General features: G+C 38.6%; 2 protein-coding genes across 2 annotated transcripts in view; both read right to left on the minus strand.

The window, feature by feature from the left end:
- Positions 1-661: 661 nt before the first annotated feature.
- rab33a (RAB33A, member RAS oncogene family) lies at positions 662-18,048 on the minus strand. The gene is made up of 5 exons (XM_042493361.2): positions 17,809-18,048; positions 13,598-14,162; positions 7,468-7,608; positions 4,915-4,995; positions 662-4,820 (listed from the first exon to the last, which is right to left on the minus strand). The coding sequence occupies exons 2-5, from the start codon at positions 13,997-13,999 to the stop codon at positions 4,596-4,598; spliced, it is 849 nt and encodes a 282-aa protein (XP_042349295.1). The 5' UTR covers positions 14,000-14,162; positions 17,809-18,048; the 3' UTR covers positions 662-4,595.
- Positions 18,049-19,771: 1,723 nt separating this feature from the next.
- The window catches only part of LOC121948570 (matrix-remodeling-associated protein 5), a 42,822-nt gene continuing 38,379 nt past the window's right edge, over positions 19,772-24,214 (minus strand). The window contains exons 16-17 of the mRNA XM_088081387.1: positions 22,063-23,209; positions 19,772-21,541 (exon numbers count right to left, since the gene is read on the minus strand). Of these exons, the coding sequence (XP_087937513.1) occupies positions 20,988-21,541; positions 22,063-23,209 (1,701 nt within the window). The 3' untranslated portion in view covers positions 19,772-20,987. The remainder of the gene's footprint in view (positions 21,542-22,062; positions 23,210-24,214) is intronic.

Here is a 24,214-nt window from a genome sequence, read left to right on the forward strand (position 1 = left end):
GAGGATTATACCCTACAGAGCACATTATTATGAATACTATCTTACATATCTGCCAGTATATCCCCTTAAGCTGTACACAAATATTTTTTCTCCTTTTTTTTTCAATTTTGTTTTTCCCCTTCTAGTTTTGCAGTGTTGAGCTTAATGCGACACCCTTAGAGCTCCCTCTGTGGAGAGGAAAGGTCATGTCCCAACATACATTAGTAGCCTAAATAAATAAAATAATAAAAAAGTGTTAAAATAATCTTGAAATCAGCAACAGGACTGCTGCAGGCAGATAGTTTAACTGGATGTTGAAAATAGCCAGCTGACAAGCTAGATTTCACTAGCACTATTATATACATTACCATAAGGGGTTATGCATATAATAGTAACCTGAAAATAAAGCATATAACCAGTGTTCTCTGAGTGAGGGGAAACCCTGCTCATGTGTTATACCCTGAAGGATTGCAACTAGCTCTTTTTTTTTACTATTGAATCTATTAAATATACAGTGTGGACAAAAATAGTGAAGCGTGACAAATTTTTGCAAAGTCCAATTTGACTTTTCACGGTTAACAAGCTGAAACCAGAGAAAGCAGATTAATTTTCTTTCAACTGATTGATCATAGGACCCTCAACGACTCATAAAGAGATTGTAATCTCATTACACAAGGACCCATTCCCAGCACTGATATTTTTTAATGGCACATACAGAAACAAAAATACCAGAGTAAATTTCAAAATGTCAAGGCATCCTTTTAAGAGCAAAGGTGGGTTATTAAAAACCATAAATAAACAGCAAAAACAAACTTTAAAAAAAAAAACAGTATGTACAGTACAGAGAGAAAAGAAGGGCAGCAAACACACTGTACATTTGTATTCTTAACTTTTAGATCAGGATAAAATACAAATTGGTATTGATTTCAAATGTTTGAAAAAGAAATTTGATAGAGAGCGTAATGTAAAATGACAAATTAAAACTATGATGAGTGATAAATAATACTGATAACTAACTTATTTGATTAATTACTTTTTCAGTCATTTGAAAACAAGTCAAATGTTATTTTATTCAGATCTAGAGGAAATGCAGGCAAATTCTTCTTTTTTCCACAACATGTTTTCCTTCTTATTAGGCTAGTGCAATCGTCTCAAATGTATTACAGCAACTAACTTAGCCACGTTATGCTAACCTAATGGTAAACAGAGAAATAGATATTTCGCCACCTTTTAATTACAAGGTTCTATCTACGTTCTGAGCAGTTTTGAGATATTGAGCTTCAGGGTTCTGCATTCCCAGTAGCATAAATGAAATTAACCTTTTTGATTTCTAAATAAAAAAGCCCCAAAATGCAAATAACTTAAAAAAACACCTTACACAATGTTAATAAGTCACAGAATAAGAATATATGAATACAAATTTTGACAAAAAATTCAGATAGAACTTAATATCTAGGGTGATGATTTATTAAAAGATTGAACAGTTGTAGTGTGTGTCCCTCCTCTCATGTACTTTGTGCTGGGATATGACCCATCCCCCAGAAACCCTGAACAGAGCACATTTAGAAAATTGATAAATTGATGTCTTTGTGTGTGTGTGTGTGTGTGTGTGTGTGTGTGTGTGTGTGTAACCTCTGGCTCTGGGTTGTATGCCACAAATTTGCCTGTACATACAATGCAAGTGAACAGAGCGTTTCCTGGTATTGTACAGTAATGTCATTTTATTCACTTCTAACGTCTGCTTGATCCCACTGCTTCTGATACAAATGTGTCTAAATCTGAAGAATTTCTACATAAAAATAAATAAAACCTGGTACAGCTCAGACAATAGCAGTATGGATTTCGCATGGATTTGCACAGTGTTTAAGATGCTCAGTGGGATGAATTAATTAGGTCATCAGACTGTCAGCTTAGAGGGAACACCAGACTGAAATGCTCACTGATCTGAATTTTTTACACATGGCATCCAAATATATTTATAGGATTGCTATAAGTAGGCTACAGTGTTAAAATAGGGTAAGATTCGGTGAGTGTGCTGCCATATCAAAGTGACAACACCACGTTCAGGCTTGTGGATTGAAATTGAAAAGACTTTATAGCTCCAATACTGAGATAGTTCTGCATGTTATTCCGTCCACAGCCCAGCTGGGAGCTCACTCAGTGTAAAGCACTCTGCATCTCCGTGCACAGTAATAATGAATATGGCTTTCAACAGTGTTTTATATAGCCTGTATCATCATGGACTTATTCCCTTATACAGAAATCAAGCTAAAAAGTCCAATTGTACCCTACACTCCGGCTCTGGCTGTGAGGCAGTAGACATATATCCAGTATCTATACAGGGATCACAGTTTCTATCATGTTTTTCTGTCTTCTGCGAGACTGGAGGCAGTGATATTGATGTGGCAACACATTCTCACTCCCAACCCGTCAAATCCAGCCCTTGATCAGTGGCCACTTCAAACTATGATGCTCTAGCTATACCGCATGTGTCAGTTTTGGATGCTGAGGGATGATGTATCAATTTTGTCCTCTTTTAACCATAGCGTCTTTTCAAAATAAACCTCCGTCTTCACAGCAAAAGTAGGTTTCGTCACCAAAACTGATTTTGGTTTAGGTAACAGAACCACTTACGTAATTGAGCTAACAAGTGCATATGACGTAAGTATGAGATGTCTACAATGTGACACATTTCTTATGTGAAGTTAACCAGGTGAAGTAGGTTTCACACATTAAATTAACAGCAATCTCCAGGATGAAAGTCCTGTGTTTGTTTGACCTATCTACACACACAGGGACTTTGTCACTCTTTATCAAGCCCCCAGGAACAGCGCCAGGCTTTGAAGCCAAGTTTTCAGGATTTGATCCATTTGGTCCGATATCATTTGAAAAGCCTAGAAGAGCTGCAAAATTAAATCATTGTGTCTAAACTGGAAGCTTAGCCACGTATCTGTTTGGCTGGCGGCAGAAAGCTGCCTGGATGCACTCTCAGTGGCCCTTGGCCACTGTAAGTCTCTGGTGCGCATGTTCTACGGACTACATATTGTGGAAGATCTGGGTACTTTCATACTGCCGAAATAGAGTGTTTATTGTTTCAAGCACTACTGAGCATCTTTCATAGCAATGAACTGGGTCTCACTCCAATTCTGTATCCAGGTCTCTTAAAACATCCATTCTCTTTATACTATGTCATTGCCGCATTCAGTTTACACTGGAGATGATGCCTGGTGCATTTCATTATAGATGCTAAAGGGTGCCTTGTGCGTCACGATCATATGGCGACGGCGACTGACAAAGCTGCTGTATTCAACGCCTTGGGAAACAGAACGGACTGGATGTGGAGAGTACATTATTCAAACCAGAAAGAGTGTCTTTACTTCGAAAAATTGTCATTAAGGAATATGGAATTGCTGTTACTGACCGGCTATTTTGAGTTCATACTGGATGTTTTTACATTTGCACACAAAGGGGGAGTTGGATAAGCCACTGTGCTAGAGGGTGAGCATAGAGGGGATATGTTTCCACCAGGACTAAATGAGAAAAGGGAGCCTTGCCTTGATGGCAAGGCTCCCTTTTGGCTCTTCTTTGTAGGAGAGTACATTTGTCCTGCATAAGGGTAAGAGGATCTTCCAGCCTCTGAATCAATACGTGACATGCTGTCTGACAACCTCTGGATGCTCCATTTTCAGGAAACCTTCATGTCAAGGTCTTCCTGCATAGGTCCTGTGAGCTCATTTAGACCTTTATGTCCCATATTCCATCCACATTAAGTTTGTCTAAGAAGTGTTTTCCCATCTTTCCCATGTATTTGTGATCTCACAGTGATTTTAAGTCAACTTGTGAAGTACTGACCCAGATACCTATCAGGTACATTAAAATTCGGAGTCAAGAGTGTCTCATTCAACCTTTTAAATAGTTGATATTTCTACATGATCTCGATTGGTTAAAATACTTAAAACCTCCATGCTACTTATGCCTGACTAAGTCCTTAAAACCAAGACAGAGGCAGCTTTTTAAGGCAGTAGGAAAAAGGTCATGAAATGCTGCTTTCAGCTCAGATGTGGATGAATATCAAAGGCAGCAAAAATAAGACTCTTCTGATATGTTGCCTCCAAATGTTGCTTAGCAATGGCTGTCATAAACACCAAACAGGGGCAGGGAACAACAGCCTAGCATCAAGACTGTTTGTTGTAGATCCTTAAATGACTCATCGCTTGTGTTTGCCTGTTCACTGGGCAGAGTGAAAGAATTCACTTTATGTCTGTTTTGTATAAACGGAAGAATTTCTACACTATGTTGTAGTCTAAAAGGCAACATCGTCTCATTTCTGAATTGTTAATAAATCTTCTTTCTTCACCCCTCCTCCCTATCCTCATCCTCAAGAATCACAATATGTACGATGTTTACATCCCCTGTCCTCCTCTTCCTTGAAACACGTTGCTCTAAGAGTCAGCCTCAACCTCCCATTTCCCCTCCCAAACCAGAAAAGTTGCACTTAATTTAAAAGACTCTTGTTTTAGCCTCACTCTCCCATCATCCCTCCTATCCTCTTCCTCCACATGCACAGTTACTCTTCTCTCTTCCCCTTCCATTATGCCTCCCACTCCTCCTTTTTCTCAACACGGACAATTACTCTTTGTTTCAGTCTCTTGTGTGAGTCGGACTCTCCCGTCCTCTCTCTCCACGTCCCGGTAGAGCAGGGATTTCTGGGCTTTCAGGCGGCAGGCCAGCGACATAAAGATAGAATCGACGTTCTGACTCTCTCTCGGGTCCTTGGCGGACGTCTCAAACAGCAGCATGTTGTGGGAGTCGGCGAACTTTAATGCAGTGTTTGAGGGCACCTAGGAGAGCATGAATGTTAGTTTGTAAACCCTATTAAATCTATAGGGTGGTAAATAATTTATTGTATTGTGGTTCTCCCTTGAGTACGCTCACCTGTATTTGGTCCACGAGGTCACACTTGTTTCCCACCAGGACTCGAGGCACTGATGCCGAGACTCGATGGCCATTACATTCCTGGAGCACAACAGAGTATAGCTTTATAAACTTAAAAACTGTGGCCACGTTCATGTGATATGTAAGCATCAATATCAGCGGCTAAGTGGAAAAAATGCCTCTTGGCTGTAATTATGAGGTATTTATGACAGCTAAAATATGTCCCACTTGGTGAAAAAACTTGATAGTGCCAAAACGACTGAATAGCTACCATTCCCAACAGCTCAATTTAACTAAAATCCAATACTAACACTAATAGAATTGATACAGCCAACTTCAATAGAACTATAAAGCCTGCCCAGTGTGTTTATACCTGTAAGCTACAGGTTGAGCACTGGAATAAAGCATCTTAAACAGCTATACTACCTCTGCAACCAAAAGAATTTGCATGTGATGTAGGGGTGTAACTTTTTATTGAAAATCAAACTATGGTGCAAACTTGAGACAAAACGCCAGTAATATCATTTTAAAGCGGGAGCTCAGGTTACCCCTTTGAGAATGGCCATGCCAGTTGTCCCTCTCTTAAAATGTAGCCTATAGAGCATTATTTTGCCCCCTTCCCGGAAAGCTATGCCAACATGGTACCAGTGCCTTATTGCCTTAGGGGCCAATTGCACTAAGATGCACTGCGCCAGGCGTGACTGCTCCAAAAATGCCTTGGAAGCGCATCTGAAGAAAACAGCTGCAGCACCTATGGGGCGGGGCTGTGTGCGTATACTGCGTGCATATGGCCAAAAGTGACAATGACGAGTGGTGTGACCCTGCACCTTGAGCTGAAAAGTTACAGATGTTTAGATAATATATTTTCACCTTTTTGCGTGCACAAAAACTACCAGAAAAAACGCATTGTGCAGTAGCAAGAGAGAAGCAATCGACAGGCATACTTTACCATAAGGATGCAATGATTTTGCTGCTGACGCTTTTCGAGTGAAGCATCTCAGTGTAATTGACCCTCTAGATTGTCTATTTTCACATTACAAATTAAGATTAAAAAATGTGCACCCATTAAAGACAGGGGCAGCAATTGCACCTGTGTGTTGCTTGGAAAACATTTTGCGAAATGCACTACATGTCTTGGGTGCAAATGATTTTTGGTTAAAAAGAAATTATTGCTCTTTAGTTGCTGTGTGTTTATCTTTAGAAATATCACCAGATATATGCAGTGAATGTTCTATAAAAGCAATATGATTCCCATAGCTGTGCTAAAATCAGTCTATACCACGGCCTCTCAGGTCTTATTGCTTAATTTTACAACGGCTAGTTAAACTACTCTGCAACCAATACAACTTGTATGTGATCTATAGGTTCAACTTTTTATTTGAAATTCCAGCTATAGTGTGAACTTGGAGAAATAATTAAATATCCACTCATAATCATCTTTAGTGGTGGGTGTTTGTTCATTAGTTTAATCACTGAGCTATTACATACCCAGCCGTCCACAGCAAATTTAGTCACCGTTGTATGAACGCAAAAAGGAGAACTAGCTAGCCATGTTGAACACTCAATCGTGACACTAAACATCTGCAAAGTGATAGGCGGAAACATTTTGGATTCAACATCATAGATTCAAAAGTATTCGAAAAATGCGAAGCTGTTTTCTGTCTTTTAAATGTTACAGCAACAATAACAAATCTTAAGTCACCTGTTAGCATGTGACTTAAGTGGAGGCTAATGGAATCAAATTTAAAATGTAATGTGACTATAGACTATGTTACGTAATTTTGACTCATCATGGCAGGAAAAGCACGGGTTTGGCTACTAACATGAACCATGACATGCAAAACACCAGAATCCACAAAGTTGCTAAATAAATGGAATGTAACTGCTAATTAGCATTATTTATTACACCTGTGCTTTCACTGTCAAAATGGCTGCCATGTCAAAGTAACTGTATTACTGTTGCAGACATTGTTGTTTTACAACCACTATTGCTGTCTATGACTACTTCTACCTTTGATAGTAGCTAAAAGAACTACTTGCTACTACTAGTATGACCAATTACTAACACTACTAGTAGCCTAGTCATTTTAATAATATTAATACTGCTGATGCAACACTTAGTGACTAAAGATTGTTTATATTATTTAAACTTTTAACTGTAGGAGTAGCACACACAGGAAAGATGCTTCCTACATACACATCTGCACAAACCACTTTAAAAAATGAATTTTCTGAGTGAAGTCACAGTGCACCTTTTTGTTGGCTTGCTCACAGCAGTTGTCAGACTTGCTGCAGCATTAGCATTCAGAGAAGCAAAGGGTGCTTTGTGATAGAAACATCACAGTGTCAACTCAATGGCTAAAATATAGTCTTGGGGTTGAGCCAGTGGGAGCATTGGAAACTGGAGAGATGCCGATGATGCTCAAGAGAGCATTACGTAGTGCCTACAACAAAGACATGAGTTACTATGGTGCATAGTAACTTGACATTGACCCTTTCTGTGCTGACAAAGACTGTTTGATTGTTTCGTAATGTTCTGAGGCAGTTACCAACCTCTATCCATGTCTGCAGGTTGCGGAAGGAGGCCATCTTGGTGACATCATACACAAAGACCACAGCATGGACATTACGGTAGTAGTGTTCCACCATGGATTTCCGAAAGCGCTCCTGGCCTGCTGTGTCCCATACCTGCACCTGTGGAGATAGACAACATGAGACTGTGTTAAATATGACTCAAGAAAGGTGAGTGCTTTCTGTTTTGAAGTGTCTGTGGCTCTCAGAACATCCAGACTAGTGATAAACATGTCATGTTGTAGCAGAGTTCACTGCACATCATGTAGGTGCAAGGCTATCAAAAAACAGCACAGATGAGGAAAAAATGTAATGCTTGCACACTTTCTCCATACCACACAAGTTCAATTAAGCCAACGTTTCGATCCTATTGGATCTTCGTCAGGTCCAATGTTTGAACAAATGAAATCACACTTATATTTATACATAATGCACACCAATAGGCTCACAAGCTCTATGGTGGCAGGTGTATTTAACCATCTGTACCATTTGGGGTGGTGAAACAATTAAGAAGCAACAATCAAATAAATGACACAGAAAACACTTAAAAAAAAAGAACACAGGAAAAAAAAAACAGTACTGTCAAGGCCACAGTACAAAACATCAAATCTATCTCAATTGATAAAAACACTATATTAAGTTTCTTTATATCAAACTTCATCTTTATATCAAAATACTTTGTGTTAAAATCCATCATCAGTCTACATCACCTACGTTCAAAATTGTATTAAAATAAGGTTAAGGGAGAACGGACGTAATCTCCAATACAGACAAAAAAGAAACCACAAAAACAGATCAAAGTTCAGTAACAGGTGGGTGTTGTCCCTCATCGGGATTTTTATTCCTTTATTGGAGCATGCCCTTTTTTCTTTTATTGGAATCTGACCTTTTTCCTTTAATGTCACAGCAGAGAGACAGAATCCAGCCACCTGAGGTTATTACAAATAAAAATCACAGTAAATTAGAATACAACTACAAATATCAACCTGGCTACAGTGAGTTGTCTAAGCGTATAAGAGCTTACAAGAACCAGTACATAACACTGTACCATGTCATCAGGAAAGAGTGATCAGTGGGCTTTCTGCTTAATCAATTACAAGGCAACAGGCAGGTTTATTCTGTGCCTAGGCAGTAATTATCATATACTGTATAATGATAAGCAAATTCAATCATATTCACAAACAAACATAACAAATTGTCATTATAATAATCACTGTTTCTAGTATTATGGTGTACTGCAGTTTTGCATGTAGTTTGATTAAGTGGCATTACTGTAGAATAGCAGAAGCTGTTGCTCAACTGCTGTGGGTACATACAATCTTAAACACTGTAATGTCTCTGTTTCATAGCCTTCAAATGTATTAAAAAGCAGAAAACTAGAAACTGGAAAACTGGGCTCATATGTCTTAAAAAAGTCAGTAAAACCACAGTATAGTAGGCCATGTCATGAAAACAGTCATAAAAACTTTTTCTGTATTGCCATTAATCAAATATAATACAAGTAGTTCCAACCAAGCAATCTGATTGGTCCACAAGACATTTAGAATGTGCTCAAATATGCATGACAGCAAACCGAATCACTCCGCCATTTCTTTATCGCTGCTCTTCAAGAAACCACATGATAATCGTACCATTTCAGGCCGGGGACAAGGAGCGTTTTAGAACAGCAACAATCAACATCAATTTCACTACATCCAAGAGTGAAACTAACAGCCAACTCACTAATAATATAAACTATAAACTAACACAAAGATGACAAAAAACAGCATAAACCATCATGTTCACACACATTACTACAAACACTGACAAAAAGTGACATTTGCGTGTATGAATATTAAACAGCAAACTTCACTGCAAAAACTACTCAGTCCAGACCTAGGCATGATGTAAAATATAGGCTAAGTGATTGGGGCCACGGTGAAAATGGTATTTTTGAAAGGCTTAAACATCATCAAGAAGCAGAACGAAGCAGAATATTTCATTTGATAACATGTTGTGAACTTTGGAAATTATTTTCTTTTTTTTTCATTCATTTTGTCTTTTGGATTTTACCTTGCTCTTGAGTTATTGGAAATGTTTTTCATCCTCCGGTATCCTCCATAAGCTGTGCTGTGACACAGAGCTACAAGCTTAAAAATACAGGTAAAGTTTGTAGATGTGGTAGCAAAATCTGTGTATGAAAAATGATTTTTTTTGTCAGCAGATACCTTATTGTAACAAGACGAAGCAAACTGAGGATTTCTTTGTTTATTCTGGTGTATTTATTTAGTTTGGGATTCCCCTCAATCTCTAGAAAGCATAAATAAAAGTTGGCCTGCGGACTCAACAGGGACTAGAAAATGTGTCAGACTCTGTGTATTTCCATGAAAACTGAGATAACAGTCACAAAAAGCTTATCATTTTGAGAGCTAATCGCCCAAAACATGCATACATTTTGATAATACATTTCTATTTTGTTGGTAATAGTTGTAAAATTGCAATATTACACTTGAGTGTAATAATGTGTAATCGGCTCCATAAAAAGGCACTCAGTGAAAACTTTTGACTCAAAATGCTCTCAGATGGTCAGTTTAACAGCAAAGTCTAAAAATAATGTCCCTGGCACTATCTCTCAGTCAGTACACCTGTGGAGCTTCTCTACAGCTGTGCAGCATTTGATGCGTCAGATTTAACCAGAGGAACAAAGAGGAAGTGAGCCCCTCCCCACCATGGCTCATGCTAGGTCACTCATTTTAATAAAAGATGAATAAATAATAAAAAGTAAAAGTTCCTCCCATGCTGATACGTTCTTTGCACTTTTGAATTAGTTAATTTTATCTGTGATCACTAAAATAAAATGCAGATACAGGTAATCTGCAAAATGCGAAATATTGGCCCCGATAATCAGTCAGGCCAATAATTTGCCGACCCCTACTTTTTATACAAATAAAAGAACATAAGTGGCCAAATAAAGTCAAATTAGTCAAAATAATTAATAATTAATAATAACAAATCTCATTGTGTGGACAGAAGTCTGCCTGTCAGTATCCATGAATCTCAAACTTGAGAATCATTGCCCGAATTTTAACACCTTACTCTGTAATCTTTATGTAGTGCTTTACTATTTTTAGTCCTCTGCAGCTCATAACATTTGTCGGTGCCAGTCTGTATGCTGCTCTTATTTACCTGCCAGAGGACAGGAGAGGAAAGACAATCACCTAGCCACAGTATATCTATGTACTGTTAGTTTTAAGTAATTAAATAATTATTACATTATATCTAAACTGTAAGTTAAATTTGACTCGTGTTGCCACAGAGTCAGCTCATAACCTTTTTAAAAGCCCTACTGCTCCAGTGAAATAGCCTAGTCTTTATACTTCAGAAATGAAAAGTGAAAGTGTCCACTGCAGAGGCCATGAAATCACCATCTGGATGACACTGGAGTTTAGCTCTCCTGTACCAGTTCTGGCAATAAATGACCCTGACGCCTGCTGGATCTAAAACACCTGCCTGCTTGTAAACCTTCAGTTCACACAATACAACCACCCGTGTTGACGTGATGCAAGATAAAATAAATCTTTTACTGAAACTTGTCAGCCCTTGAAGCAGCAGTTTTCAAGATATAGGACATTAAAACAGAATAACCAACACACTGAGAAGTTTGCTACTCTTAGAGCCCTGCCATAAACATCTTCAGTCTGTCCTGACTACATCTGGGATCATTACTATGAAAAGGACATACTCCCAGGGCTGGCCCTAGACTTTGGGGGGGCCCAGAGCAGGATTTGGTTTATGGGGCACCCCTCATTGTAACATGTTGACATGACACTGAATTGACACTGATTTCGCATGCCACTGAGCTTTATTTTCACTAGATTTTGGCAAAAACAGCTAAAAATATTGTCAGTTTTTGGTTGGAAAGGTTAACTTTTTTGTTATTGTCTCCTGTTCATTAAAAAGACCTTTCTGGACCAGCGGGCCCTAAGCGACGGCCTATATCTATTCATGAGTATGAATAGATATATGCATATGCATGTTCCCTTGTGGGAGTAAATATGATGATTCGGAAAGTGTACATTCCTGATAATTCTCTTGTGAAGTGAAATTGTGTCCTGCAGTTAAGGCCAGGAGGTCACCAAGAAGTCCTGATTGATGTTTTTTTTCTCACCATTTTCTGAAATTTGATAAACCAAAAAAAACAAATAGACTAATCAAGAAGTTCAGTGACAAATCAATTAGCAATTAAACTACTACTGCATACTGTATGCAAATGTGTTTTGAAGAGAATTTGAATGATTCAGACACGCTGACCTGATGCTCAGTGTGTGAGTCAGCATTAGGGGGCATCTGGAGGTTGCAGACAGACTGTTCCCCTGAGACAGACGGGGGAGGGGGGAGCACGCACACACATGTGCATGTGTATGTGTGATGTAGAGGTTTACCAGCTGAGTTAGGAGGGGGAAGCTATGTACATTATTTAACAGAGTAAGAAATCTATTTAAAAAGTCTTATACTCAGTTACAGGTCATCCAAAGAATAAATGAAGATGTGACTAAATGCTCAACATATGAAAGCTTAAATCTTGACTAATCTTATCTGCTGTCTTAGCCTGTTATTGTTGCACTTAAACTGATGTTGCTACATCTGCCATGAGCATCGCTTTAGGGATGCTGGAAATCATTAAAATTTAATTCAGCATACAAGGATAATATTACAGTACTATGGCCTACATTTCTGATGCTGTTGGTTGTACATGATATGATATGTGATGCATTAAATTCTTACAATAGATGGCTGATCTTATTTATGTGTTTTAAAGGGCAAATTGTTCATACCATTAGTTACTTTGTCTCTTATAGCTAGAAGGATTTTTCCCCCATTTTATACTTATACAGCATAGGTAGTGTAAAATTTTTTAAAAGGTATTGATCTGGAAATTATCAAAAATTTGAGAGATTTTTTTCGGAAAACTATAGTAATAATTCTTAAAATTATATATATATATATATATATACATGCTTAACTTTTTAGCACTTCCTTGATGTTGTTTATTTGTTTTCTTTTTTACTTTTTCTTTTCTTATTTTCCAATTTTTTTTTCACAAGTTTTTTCTGATTTATCTGGGCCATTTCATGTTAGGATGCTCATCACCCTCCAATGTTATAGAAAGAAATCGAGCCCATATACTCAGGTTTCAAAGGGTTAACATAAAAAGACAACACAAAATTGTAGCTTAAAACAACCACTGTCAAACCTGTAAACACACATTCATTTCTCCAGAAAAATATCCCAGCTAGCAGGGAACGTTCTTACGACATTGGCTAATGTTACCTAGAAGGTGCAATAATGTCTTTAACAAAATGTTTTAATCTAATGTTCAAAGAATGTTTTCAGGAAGTTTATCATTTCAAGTAATTTTCCTATAAGGTTAAATGCTAAAACATAACGTTATAACTGCAACATTCTGAGGATGTTTTGGTGATGTTGACGGGGACAGATCATCGAATGTTCTTTTATAAAACATTCCCACAATGTTACCTGAGAACAAAGGAAGAACATTTTCAAAGCAACATTCAAAACATGTTATTGAGGCCAGAGACTACAGACCATTTTTTAAAGGAAAATGTAATATAATGTTAACAATAAAAACATTTTAAATTGTTTTTTTTTTAGATGTTATAGAGAATGTTGCCCTAACTTTAAGAATAACGTTCTGGGAACTAAAAGAAAACTTGCTGTTGAAAACATTACTAAAACATTGCATTGGTTGCATTGTACCATTCTTGGATCGGTTTTAGAACCAAATTTGCTAGCTGGGATGTCTCCCAAACACCCACTGGATCATACAAATAACACTCATTGTCTTTTTCCTCTGCTACAAAGAATCACTGTTGTCCCAACGTGTTACATTTCTACAATATAATTACAATTCGAATTGAAAAGTATCAGTATTGGAAAACGCTCTAATATGTGGTCTGATGTTTAGTGAGGATGAAATGAAAGAATAGGCCGTGTGTGATCCACTGGCAGACTTTGAGCTGCAGCTGATCAACAAAAAGAAAAGAGGAGGAGGAGGAGGAGGAGGAGGGAGGAAACACCGCTGCTCCACATCCAGCCCCTCTGTTGCTTTTACCTTGATCGTCTCCCCTTCAATCTCCACCGCCTTCTCCCGGAAATCCACGCCGATGGTGGCCTCGGTCTTGTCGGGGAAGCTTCCCCCGGTGAAGCGGAAGGTGAGGCACGTCTTCCCCACGTTGGAGTCCCCGATGACGATGATCTTAAAGATCCGCGTCTGGATGCTCAGCTCCAGGGAGGATGTGCTCAGATCCACGGAGGATGTGATGCTCGGGGCGGCATCGTTGCTGCTGCTGGCTCTGCTCCGGCTGGCTCGCTGTAAATCCATGGACGATGTCAGGATCGTCACATTGTCGTCCGCTCGGTTCCTTCGACTGATCACTTTCCCTCCTCCACCACCTCCTCCTCCTCCGCCGCCGCCCGGAGCTCGGGTCTCCTCCTCCGGTGAATCGTTGGTCATTGTGCCGGAGGAGGTGATGCGCAGATCGGTGTGCGTGTGTGGAGAGCAGAGGGGGTGGACGGATGGATGGATGAGTGAAGGGAGGGGAAAGGAAGAGGAAGGAAGGAGGAGACCAGAGATGTAACAATACCAGCGGTGCGCTCCTTTAGCAGCTCAGTGTGGCCTTAAAGGGAGAAGCATTGTAAAAGAGGAAAATCAGTTTTATTGGTGTAGATGCTAGATAAAAAATAATAGTTATTTAAAATAATTATTCTCCAGATGAAAACGTATGCTATAAGAGACAAAAAAGTACCCATAGAAATCAAAGTGAAGTGACACAATGGTAGCAACATGTAGCCTAATATAAAGAGCCTAAAATCACTAAAATGACACTACACTGTAAAATCTGACAAGTTCATTTTACTTAAAATATATATAGGAAACAAATTGCACTGAAAAATCTAAGTAGGCTATATATAACTTATAATCTTAAATTATGTTTGCTTTATATGTATTGTCAAGGTAGCTTAAAATTTAGTGATATTTACTTAATTTTATGAAGTTGTTGCAACTTAAAAATGACAAGTTTAATTAAATCAACCTTTCTAAGTTTCAGTAACTTCAATAAACCAAGTTTATTGTAGTATAGATCTGTAAGCTGCTGATCGCAAACCAGCAGTCATATTTCTATATTCTTACACATGTTAATGTGTTGGCTGTCAATCAAAGGCTGACATAATGTGGAACTGCTTTGTGTTTTTACTTCGTTAGAAGTTGCCACAATATTATCAGTTTCAGAGTCACGTCATGGGTACCACAATTTAAAGCTTCTCATGGATTTGTTTTCCAAGCAACCAAGGGTGGAACGTTTGCTACTATCAGCTGACATTTTATAAATATTACAAAACACAAAACATCTATTGACAAACTTGAAAACACATACTCATTTCACAACCATAATCTGTCCAAAATCATTTGTCTTAATTTGGTAGTACATCCAACCGACCTCACAACCACATACTCCTTGGATGGAGTATCTTGGAAAAATAGAGTGCTCACTGACACAGATTATATTTATCAAATGCATGAAAAACTCTCTAACTGAAACTGGTGAAAAATGAGAGCAAAAACAGTGTTGTGTGTGAATTTTTGTCCAGTGGGCTGATTCTGTTTCTGGTAATTTATAGGCACTTGAATTTTACTGGAGTATTTCAATTTGATGCTATTTTATTCTCCTATGCCATGCATTTAAGAAGGAATGTTATAAATGTCTAATCCACTCTATTTATTTAACAGCAATAGTTACTTCAAAACACAATAAGCTTATAAAATGTATTGCTTTGTTAAAGGTTAAACCAGAAGGTCTCTACCTTTCTGGGTTGTTGACCCCTTGCAAAAATCACTAAAAAGTGTGTTGTTGGGGACCCTTGCCAAATGTCCATGAGTTGTTAGCATATTATCCACCAAAGAATGATTTCCCCTCCAGGCTGCAGTTAAAGCCAGGAGGTCACCAAGAAGTCCTTCAATATTTTCATACATTAATTCAAAGACTTAATTCCAAACACTAAATGCAAATTTGTGTTGCATGACTTTGTTATTTTTCTCTCCTGTCCCATTAATCACCAGGCAATGCATCAGTCAACAGTGACACATCAGTATTAACAATAATATTAGAATTAAATTAAGTTCTAATTCCAGATAATATACTAGAATAATCCACAAACTGTATTTCTGACTATAATTCAGCTAAAAATAAAACAAAAAATCCAACAAAAACAACAACCATAAAACAATGTGATTGTGGCTACCAGTTGTTTTAACAGAGAGAGAAAGTGAAACAGATTTTCTCACACTTTCTAGTCATGTGACCTGCTCAGCTGGTCATATTATCACATTCCACAAACCAACATGGCTGTAATGAAATGGCTTGCAGTGTCAGGAGGCCTGATCAGCTTGCTCATCAAGATGCAAAGAAAGGAATACATAAGTCCTTTTTTAAAAAAGTAACAGCTGAGGGGTTTCTCACACAGTTACCCGACATGATCTGTTTTAGTCCGTCCTTATTTATTCAGAACAAGCAGGTGTCATGATGCAGAATCAATACCTGCTCGCCTGCCTGGCTACAGAGAGGGCTGCTGGGTAAAAGCTAACAAGGTCAAACTGCAAAGCACTAACACATGATCTTACATCTTATGTTAGGTCATGTTGAGCAGGTGCAAAGGAAGGAAGACAACAGGAGCTGAACCTAGAATGAATGACCTTTCAATATTTAGATTATGTCAGCAAATATTTGTCAATTTAAGTTTGCTCATGAATAATAAACTCAGTGAAGTCTACCATTCAATGACAGCTATTGATATGATTTTTGTAGTTTATGAGATGAATTTACACAAAATGATTTGAGTTATACCCCTTTCCCACCAAAACGAGTCTGTCTGTCTTCTGTGTGTGTGTGTGTGTGTGTGTGTGTGTGTGTGTGTGTGTGTGTGTGTGTGTGTGTGTGTGTGTGTGTGTGTGTGTGTGTGTGGATGGGTGTGTATGTGGGTTTTTTTTGTGTGTGTCTGTGAGGTGTCACAGACAGGCTGGAGAACAGGTAAACAGTAGAAAGCAGCATGGAAAGAGATCCTTGGAAACTTTACAGTGGTTACTTCTCTTTATATATCTCTTACATATTTACTATCTCTTTCAAACTCGGTGCAGACTGACTTGGAGACTTGGAATAATATTTGAGCGCTGCTTAGGTGGAGACTGAGGGTAATTAGTGATGCCGCATCACTGCATCTCACCATTCGAGGAGCTAAAATTACCACATTCACCCAGGTTTTGTGTTTTCATCAATGCCGATCGGAGATGGAGGCCATAAACACCATGCCTACCGCAGAGTCATTTGACCTGGTTGTGAGTGCCAATTGTATACATTTCCATTGCATTAAAAAGCCAGATGTTAGAAGGTGTCAGTGGGTTTTTTGTGCAGTGGGAATGAGGCTTTACTGAGTCATTATTGGTTTCAAAAAGAACATGGCATTGCCATCCAAAATTATAATATTTTAACTCTTTGCCATTCTCTGAAAATGAATTTCCAACCCAATGTCACATTTCTTCACACAAAGAGAAAACACAGGTGATCTGGACAATTACTGGCCATTACTGGCATAATTACATAAAATAATTATATTTAATGTATTTAATTTTCATTTTTGTACACAAAGTGATGTCACAAATGCAACATATCTCCATGCTTTTTGTTTTGCTGTCCTACCATTCCGTCGGGCTGTTTGTTTTTCCTGCGAGATGTCCGTCTGACTTATTTCATGTGAATGCATTCATCCTGAGGGGAACATGGCATGTTTACCAAATGTTACTCCAGTAGCTGTTATGACTGATGAACAGAAATGTCAACCTTATGATACCCTGATTTGAAAAAAAACCCAAGAGGTTTACCAGAGTCATTAAGATTTGTCTTCTGTGCAAAAATGTTGGCAATCCATTCAATAGTTTGGACCAAAGTTGTTGACTAACTGACTGAAATGACCTTTCTGGGAACCATGCTGCTAGCTTGGCTAAAAATAATATTTCAGCCATAACAATTAACAGCTGCCTTTCCTGCAGTTTTGTTCTCAGTCTCTCAGTCTATTAATATATTTCCCCCTCTGATCAGTATGTAAGTAACATGCTTGCAATTAGCCAATACTCTTTCAGTGGTGCAGATTCTATCCATTATGTTGATATTTGATGATGGGAGATAATGTGGAAACAGCTTTTCAGAATGTTTGAAACGCTGATTTTGGAGGAATTAATTAAATGTGAGAAAGAAAGCAAATGTCACTCACCGTGTGATACGTAGCTGCGTGAAGTGCCGTCGTATGTTAGAGCTGCTTTGCTTTCATTTTGACTAACAGCAGCCAAAAAAAACAAACATGAAGTGCACACTCACATGCACTCATACAGAACGCACGTGTATACACTCGCCCTGTCTGTTTATATCAGACTGAAATGCAGACAGAAATACCAAACACTTGTCCTGTTTTCCCTCTCTAAGTCAATGTCTCTCTTACACACACACACACACACACACACACACACACACACACACACAGTAACACATTAACAAAGTGACACACACACAGGCACGCCACTCACTGTGTTCAACAATCCCTCACACACAGACACAATCTCTTCCTCACAGACATCCACACTGTCTCTCAAAGAGACACACATAATCTCTTTCTCACACACACACACGGACACAACAAACACACACACACACACACACACACACTTGCGCTGTGTTGAACAGTCCCGACGCTTGTGTCTGACAAAGCTCCCTTCTTCCTCACTCAAAGACCCGTTTGTCTGGAAGCGAGGCTCAGTGGGACATTCACATTCTGGTGAACACAAACCAAGGGTGAAATATAGCATGCATTTACATACATACACACATTTGGATACATGCATACATGCCAAAATAATGTTGTGGTTTCACACTTGTGGCACAACAAACACGTGTGCCACATACAAACTAAGTCAACAAGTAAAATTATGTGTATTTTGATTATTAAAAGCATTACCTCAAGAATAAAATAGACCATAGCCTATGATAAAAAAGTAATGCCATGATTTTACTGCTAACATCTCAAATTAAATTTGATAACACACAGGGTCTGGTCACACAGGAAAGTGGCAGGGTGAAATAACCTGTGCCCCTTCACAAAGAGACGTATATAAAGATGGAAATGGTGTTTCCACTTCCTCCGACTGTACAAAAGTTAAGCTTAAATATCCCAGACGTGGCTGTTGCCATCTTGGATCTTTTGGAGCCAGACTCTGTGCTGCAGCATTTGGGAAATGGAGCCGTGATATCAAGTTCCCACCCACACACCTGTGCGACGCAATCACGACAAGTCCCATTGGTCACTAGCAAACAGATTGACACATACAGCTGTCAATCACCCCCTTTTTTATAGCATTGAAGTGCATTAAGAATTAGCCTACCTAAAATGACAGAAACCATAATTTGGAAAAAATGTATTTGACGTTCACTTGATTGCTAAGTTTGGTCCATGTCCCATTTGCTAACATGGAAGGGCAGACTTTATGACATATACTGGAGCCAGCCACCAGGGGACGATAGAGATAGCTTGGCTTCACTTTTGGTGAGCTGTCATGTCGTCCATCTTTATATACAGTTATTGGTCATGGTATCTGATTGTATAAGCTTGGTGATGTAGTGACAGTGCTCTCTGGGCTAGTAGGTGAACTTCTGCAGCAGGTAAGCTAATCACTAACACGCTAGCTAGCCAGGTTTATACTAGTCAGCTGTCGGAGCTTCTCTTTATTTTCTCTGTACTTTGCTGTTTACTTCATCCTGGCATTTTGTTTACCATTTCTTTGTTCAATATAAAGTCTTTAGAGCTCTCAGAGCTAACAAGTTTGCTAACTCATCATTAGCAAGCTCATTAGCTCATCAGCTTAGCTTGGTTGCTAATGAGCAAAAGACCTATTTGTATCATAGACTCCTGTTTCAGAACGACAGTATATGTCAACCATGTTTCTAACTTTTCACAGTTTATAGCAGTTGGGAATACTTATGTAATTTGTGAACAAATGAACAAATCCAGTAATTCTATTGGAATTGTTTTTGCCAGGAAATGTTGTGATTGTCAATGCTTGTGTAACAAGGCCTTAACAGCTAAGCTGAGTTTCAAAGAAGCTTCATGAAAAATTGTGAATACTCATAATTTCAGTCTGACTTAGTTGTTTTGATATAGCAAAGATGAGGCAACTGGCTGATAAAAAAAAACATACCTGCATGTTTTATTATAATGTTTCTTATAAATTACTACATATTTTTGTTGCACCTTCGTTTTGTGTTGATGCCCCTCATGTTAATAGCTTCTGTAAGCTCACAACATAGATATTATGAGTAACTACTTTCCCACCATTATGAACATGAATAAATGACATTGATACATACAGTAATTAATTCACTGATACACAATGTAGAGCCGTAATAGGTGCCTTTTTTATCCTTATAGAAGAGTCATTGCTCACTTAAAGTTCATAAAGATGGCACATCATAAGCACATGAGTAAAATAGTTAAAGACATACTCATGTTCAAGAATAATGACACTCCACTTCTTAGTACTGCTTGTTAATGAACTGTAAGGTGGTGAAATTTTACTGTAAAGTTCACAGGGAAAAAATTCTTTGGTGTTTACTTAAGTGTCTATTTTGAGATGTGAGTAATGCTGTACAGATATGAAATCACTGTAAAATGTAATTCTACCAGCACAAAGACAATAATAATTATATAAGTGGAACACATTACACATCAATCTCCAGAGAGAAGTCTTAAGTTATTTCAGTTGCAGAACAAACATTGTCATGCTTAAGAAAAATTGTACTGTGAGGTTACATTTTACAACTTCTAATGCTGTATGGGAAATGTCAAATTACATCTACAGTGTAAAGCAAGAGAGCAAATTTCTGTTTCCTTAAGATCGCAAAGGCATACTCTCCCTCTGACTGGCAAGTACTTATCATCTTAGTTGGTTGGCTTGGTTAGGTTTAGGCAAGAGGAGTGACATTGGTTAGCATTAAGGAAAGGCAGAGTAAGGCGGGTCATGCCCTTTCCCGGGAATCAAAAATTCGTGGCTGGAAAAACAACGCTTTGAGCAGTGAGTTCAAAGCACACTTTAACATTCACTTTAACAAGTGAAAATACACTTTAAGGTCCACAATGTATAAGAAAAAGACATCTGCAACATATGCACCATAAAATAAACAAAAAAGGTGATCACCAAAGTATGTAAAGTCCATATTTGAAAAAACATTGTTCCGTGGAAACCTCTTTGCAAAGTGTTTTAAGGCAAGCTGCCAATCAGGCAGTTTGAAGGTCTCTCTCCAGGGTATCTTTATTTTGCAGAATATTCAAATCCTGATGGAAAAGTCCTCATCCAGTCTTAATTCTGCTGTGACACATTCCAAAAGAATAATTAAAACTGTCACTCAGACCACTTGCAGGTAAGTGGATTTAAAGTCTGTTCCAAGTGCGTTTTTAGCATTGCATTTGTAAATGCCAGAGTTCATGAGCATAGGGTTCTGTATGACCAGACTGCCCTCCTCTGTCATGTGAATCCCTCCTTGCACTGTAAACCGGTTATGCGGAACAAGCGTTGTACGTCCAGGCAACGTCCATGAAATATCCGGCTTGGGAATACCATTTGCAACACAATTTAACTTCACTGGTGATCCCCGGTTGACTCTTGTAATTGAGGTCAGTGAACTGGCGATACGTGGTGGGAAAACCATCACTGCAACTGGGTAGGATAGTGTTGAAGATCCAAAAGAGTTAGAGGCCTTACAAATGTATGTTCCTTTGTCAAAGGTGGCGACCTGTCTGAGTTGGAGGGTCCCATTGGCAAGAAAAGATAACCGGCCAATGGTTTGAGGTTTGTCCAACACAAGACCATTGGGAAGGGTCCATGTGATTGACGCCTGGGGCCAGCCATCCACAGTGCAGGGTAAATTGAGGTTGAGGCCGTAAGTGATCTGCATTCCACCTGAAAAGTAAAAAGACAAAAGTGAGTAAATTTGATGCTAAATTATACTATTTAGTTATATACCTAAAAGATACAGTACAAGTGAAGCCATAGGGCCAGATTTCTTTTTTTTCTGCTTTTAGTGTGTTTTCAAACCTGTGTTATTTAGTGTGTTTGAACTGGGTTCTGGTTTGGTTCCCCCCTCAGTACAATTTGTTTGGGCAGGGAAATCATCCTTGGTGACCAAAACAAAACCCAAGTTCCTTTAGAGGAACCAGTCAAAAAAGAACTGTGGAGTGGTTTTTGGTGTAATTTTGGTGTAATCTTCAGGACCTTCTCACTTCCACTTATGACAGATCAAATCAAGGAGCAGAGCAAATGTTCTTTACTTTAAAGCATTTTGGTGTGAAAAGAAACCAAAGTTTACCCCTTGACTGATTCGGACCAGAGGAAACAAACTATAAGTTTAAAAACGACTTAAGTCTCCTACTTGCTCAAACAAAGGTAACCTTTATTTCATGAATTTGAGATGAAAAACATACCTGTAGATCCTCGGATCACTGGCTTTCTGCCCGCCTCCAGTGAATAACGTTTCTCTGCTTGCCCTGCCACATTTTTTGCTATGCACCGGTACACTCCCTTATCACTTGCAACCGGTTGAGAGATCTGCAGAGTTCCGTTACCAAGATGATGTGTGAAGTGTTGGACTCTTACACCAGGTGTTAACATCATGCCATTGGGTAAAATCCATGCAAACTCTGGGTTTGGCTTTCCACGAGCAGGGCACTCCAGCATCAATGCCCCACTGTCTTGCTTTATTGGTAAGATTTCAATATTGGGAACAGCAAAACTGGGTTTCTCCGCTATTGATGCCACGTCTAATTCAACCAAAAGTGAGGCTTCACCCAGATTGTTTTTAGCGACACACATGTACCTCCCTTCATCTGTTTTCCTCACCCCTCTCAGCTCCAAGCTCCCATTCCTGTGGACTTGGAAGCGACCGCCTAGGTAGGGTGTTGGAAGTGAGTGGCCGTAAGGAGTAACCCACCAGACTCTTGGTTCAGGTTTTCCCCCCACTCTGCAGTCCAGGAGTGCTGTTTGGTAGGAAACAGCCAAAACCTTTGTGGTGCTCCTCCCTTTCATGCCATTGATAAAGGGTTCCTGGATTTCAGCTTCAAGTCTTATGTTTTTAACATCATCACCAGCAGAATTCCGTGCCACACATGCGTATTTCCCTTCATCAGCCAATATTACTTTATTCACTACTAACATGCCATCGTCCATGATCTGAAACTTGTCTGATGACACCGATATCACATTATTTCTTGGTGAGATCCACATGATTTTTGGTGTAGGGTCACCTGTTGCCTGGCAACTCAATTTAGCCGACTCTCCCAGCTTTACTGTAATAAGTGATTGTGATTTAAATCTAATTTTTGGAGCATTCGGTTCCACTTTGACACTAACTTTTCTTTCATCCTTGCCGAGTTTGTTCTTGGCATAACAAGTGTAGTCACCCTCGTCTTTTTTGCCCATTTGCTGGAGAAGTAAAGTTCCATTGCCAAAAATAACATAGCGGCGGTTGCGAAGGCCACTGTCATCCGACTGAAGGGCATTGTTGATTAAAGTTCCATCTGGTAGACTCCAGGTAACTTCAGGGTCAGGGAGGCCTGTTGCAACACAGTCCACCTAAAAAAGAAAAAAAGGAAGGAGAATAACTGGATGAGGTAGAATATTAATGTAAGGCTTAGTCTAGACAAATTTCTGAATAAAGACCTTGTTGGTTTAGGGGTAATTATTTTTTAATTATTCAATGTTCAGCACTTTAATCCATTCCACCTTAATTGGAAGGCTGTAAGGCTGATTTGCTTAAATTTTTTTTCTTTGAAAAAAAAAAAGTTATTGAATGTAAAGAAGTTATGCTTTATATTGTAAATATAAAAAATGACACTGTAGAATCCTTTGAACATTTCTGTCAGGGCTGTCAGCGTTAACGCATTAATCGCAATGCAATTAAGATCCGTAATTAACGTATTCATTTTTCAAAATCCCTTCAATTGCTGGCCTACACTTGCATCTTTAAGAGGCTGTACCATGCTGAGTTTTAAAGCTAGAGTGATTATACTGGTATCATATAAAACTAAAAGACATATGGAAATTAGTGGTACAAACCATGCCATGCTATCTTCTCAGTAGGGTGGCAGAATAACACTCCAAAGCTAGACTAAATTTTGGCGGTGGAAAAATGGCATGGTCATTTCTCAGGGGTCCCTTGACCTCTGAGCTCAGGATATTTGAATGAAAATAAGTTCTGTGGATACCCACAAGTCTCCCCTTTGCAGAAATGCCCACTTTATGCTCATCCCATCTAGTTTTTTTTAGACAACCTGGTAAGAATTGCTTCACCTTGTCAATATGGACTTCAAAACTGTTTTGTAATGCGAAATAATGGAATTGAATCTGTGTACCCTTTGTTCAATTAATATTCAATTGAGAATCAAAAAACAATAAATTAAACGTGTTGTTTTCTGTTTTTTCCTTTTTGAAATGAAAACAAATTAATGAAAATTAGTTTGTTTTTCAATATCCCATCAGGATCAAGTAAAGGAAAGTTGAAATACGGGTCACAGGCTGAATTTGATTTTATTATTTAATTTGTCTGATCTGCATAACCCGGAAGTTTGTATTTTTGAT

This window comes from Plectropomus leopardus, chromosome 8 (assembly GCF_026936395.1).
Source record: "Plectropomus leopardus strain MGB_pleo_1.0 chromosome 8, ASM2693639v1, whole genome shotgun sequence".
Lineage (NCBI taxonomy): Eukaryota > Metazoa > Chordata > Actinopteri > Perciformes > Serranidae > Plectropomus > Plectropomus leopardus.

Bases quoted from the DNA above. Each gene is read 5' to 3' on its own strand.
- rab33a (XM_042493361.2), bottom strand. From the start codon at position 13,999: ATGACCAACGATTCACCGGAGGAGGAGACCCGAGCTCCGGGCGGCGGC. The intron at 7,609-13,597 runs GTAAAAGCAACA...CTATCTCCACAG, and splicing joins TTGAAGGGGAGACGATCAAG to GTGCAGGTATGGGACACAGC. The intron at 4,821-4,914 runs GTGAGCGTACTC...ATGCTCTCCTAG, and splicing joins ACCTCGTGGACCAAATACAG to GTGCCCTCAAACACTGCATT.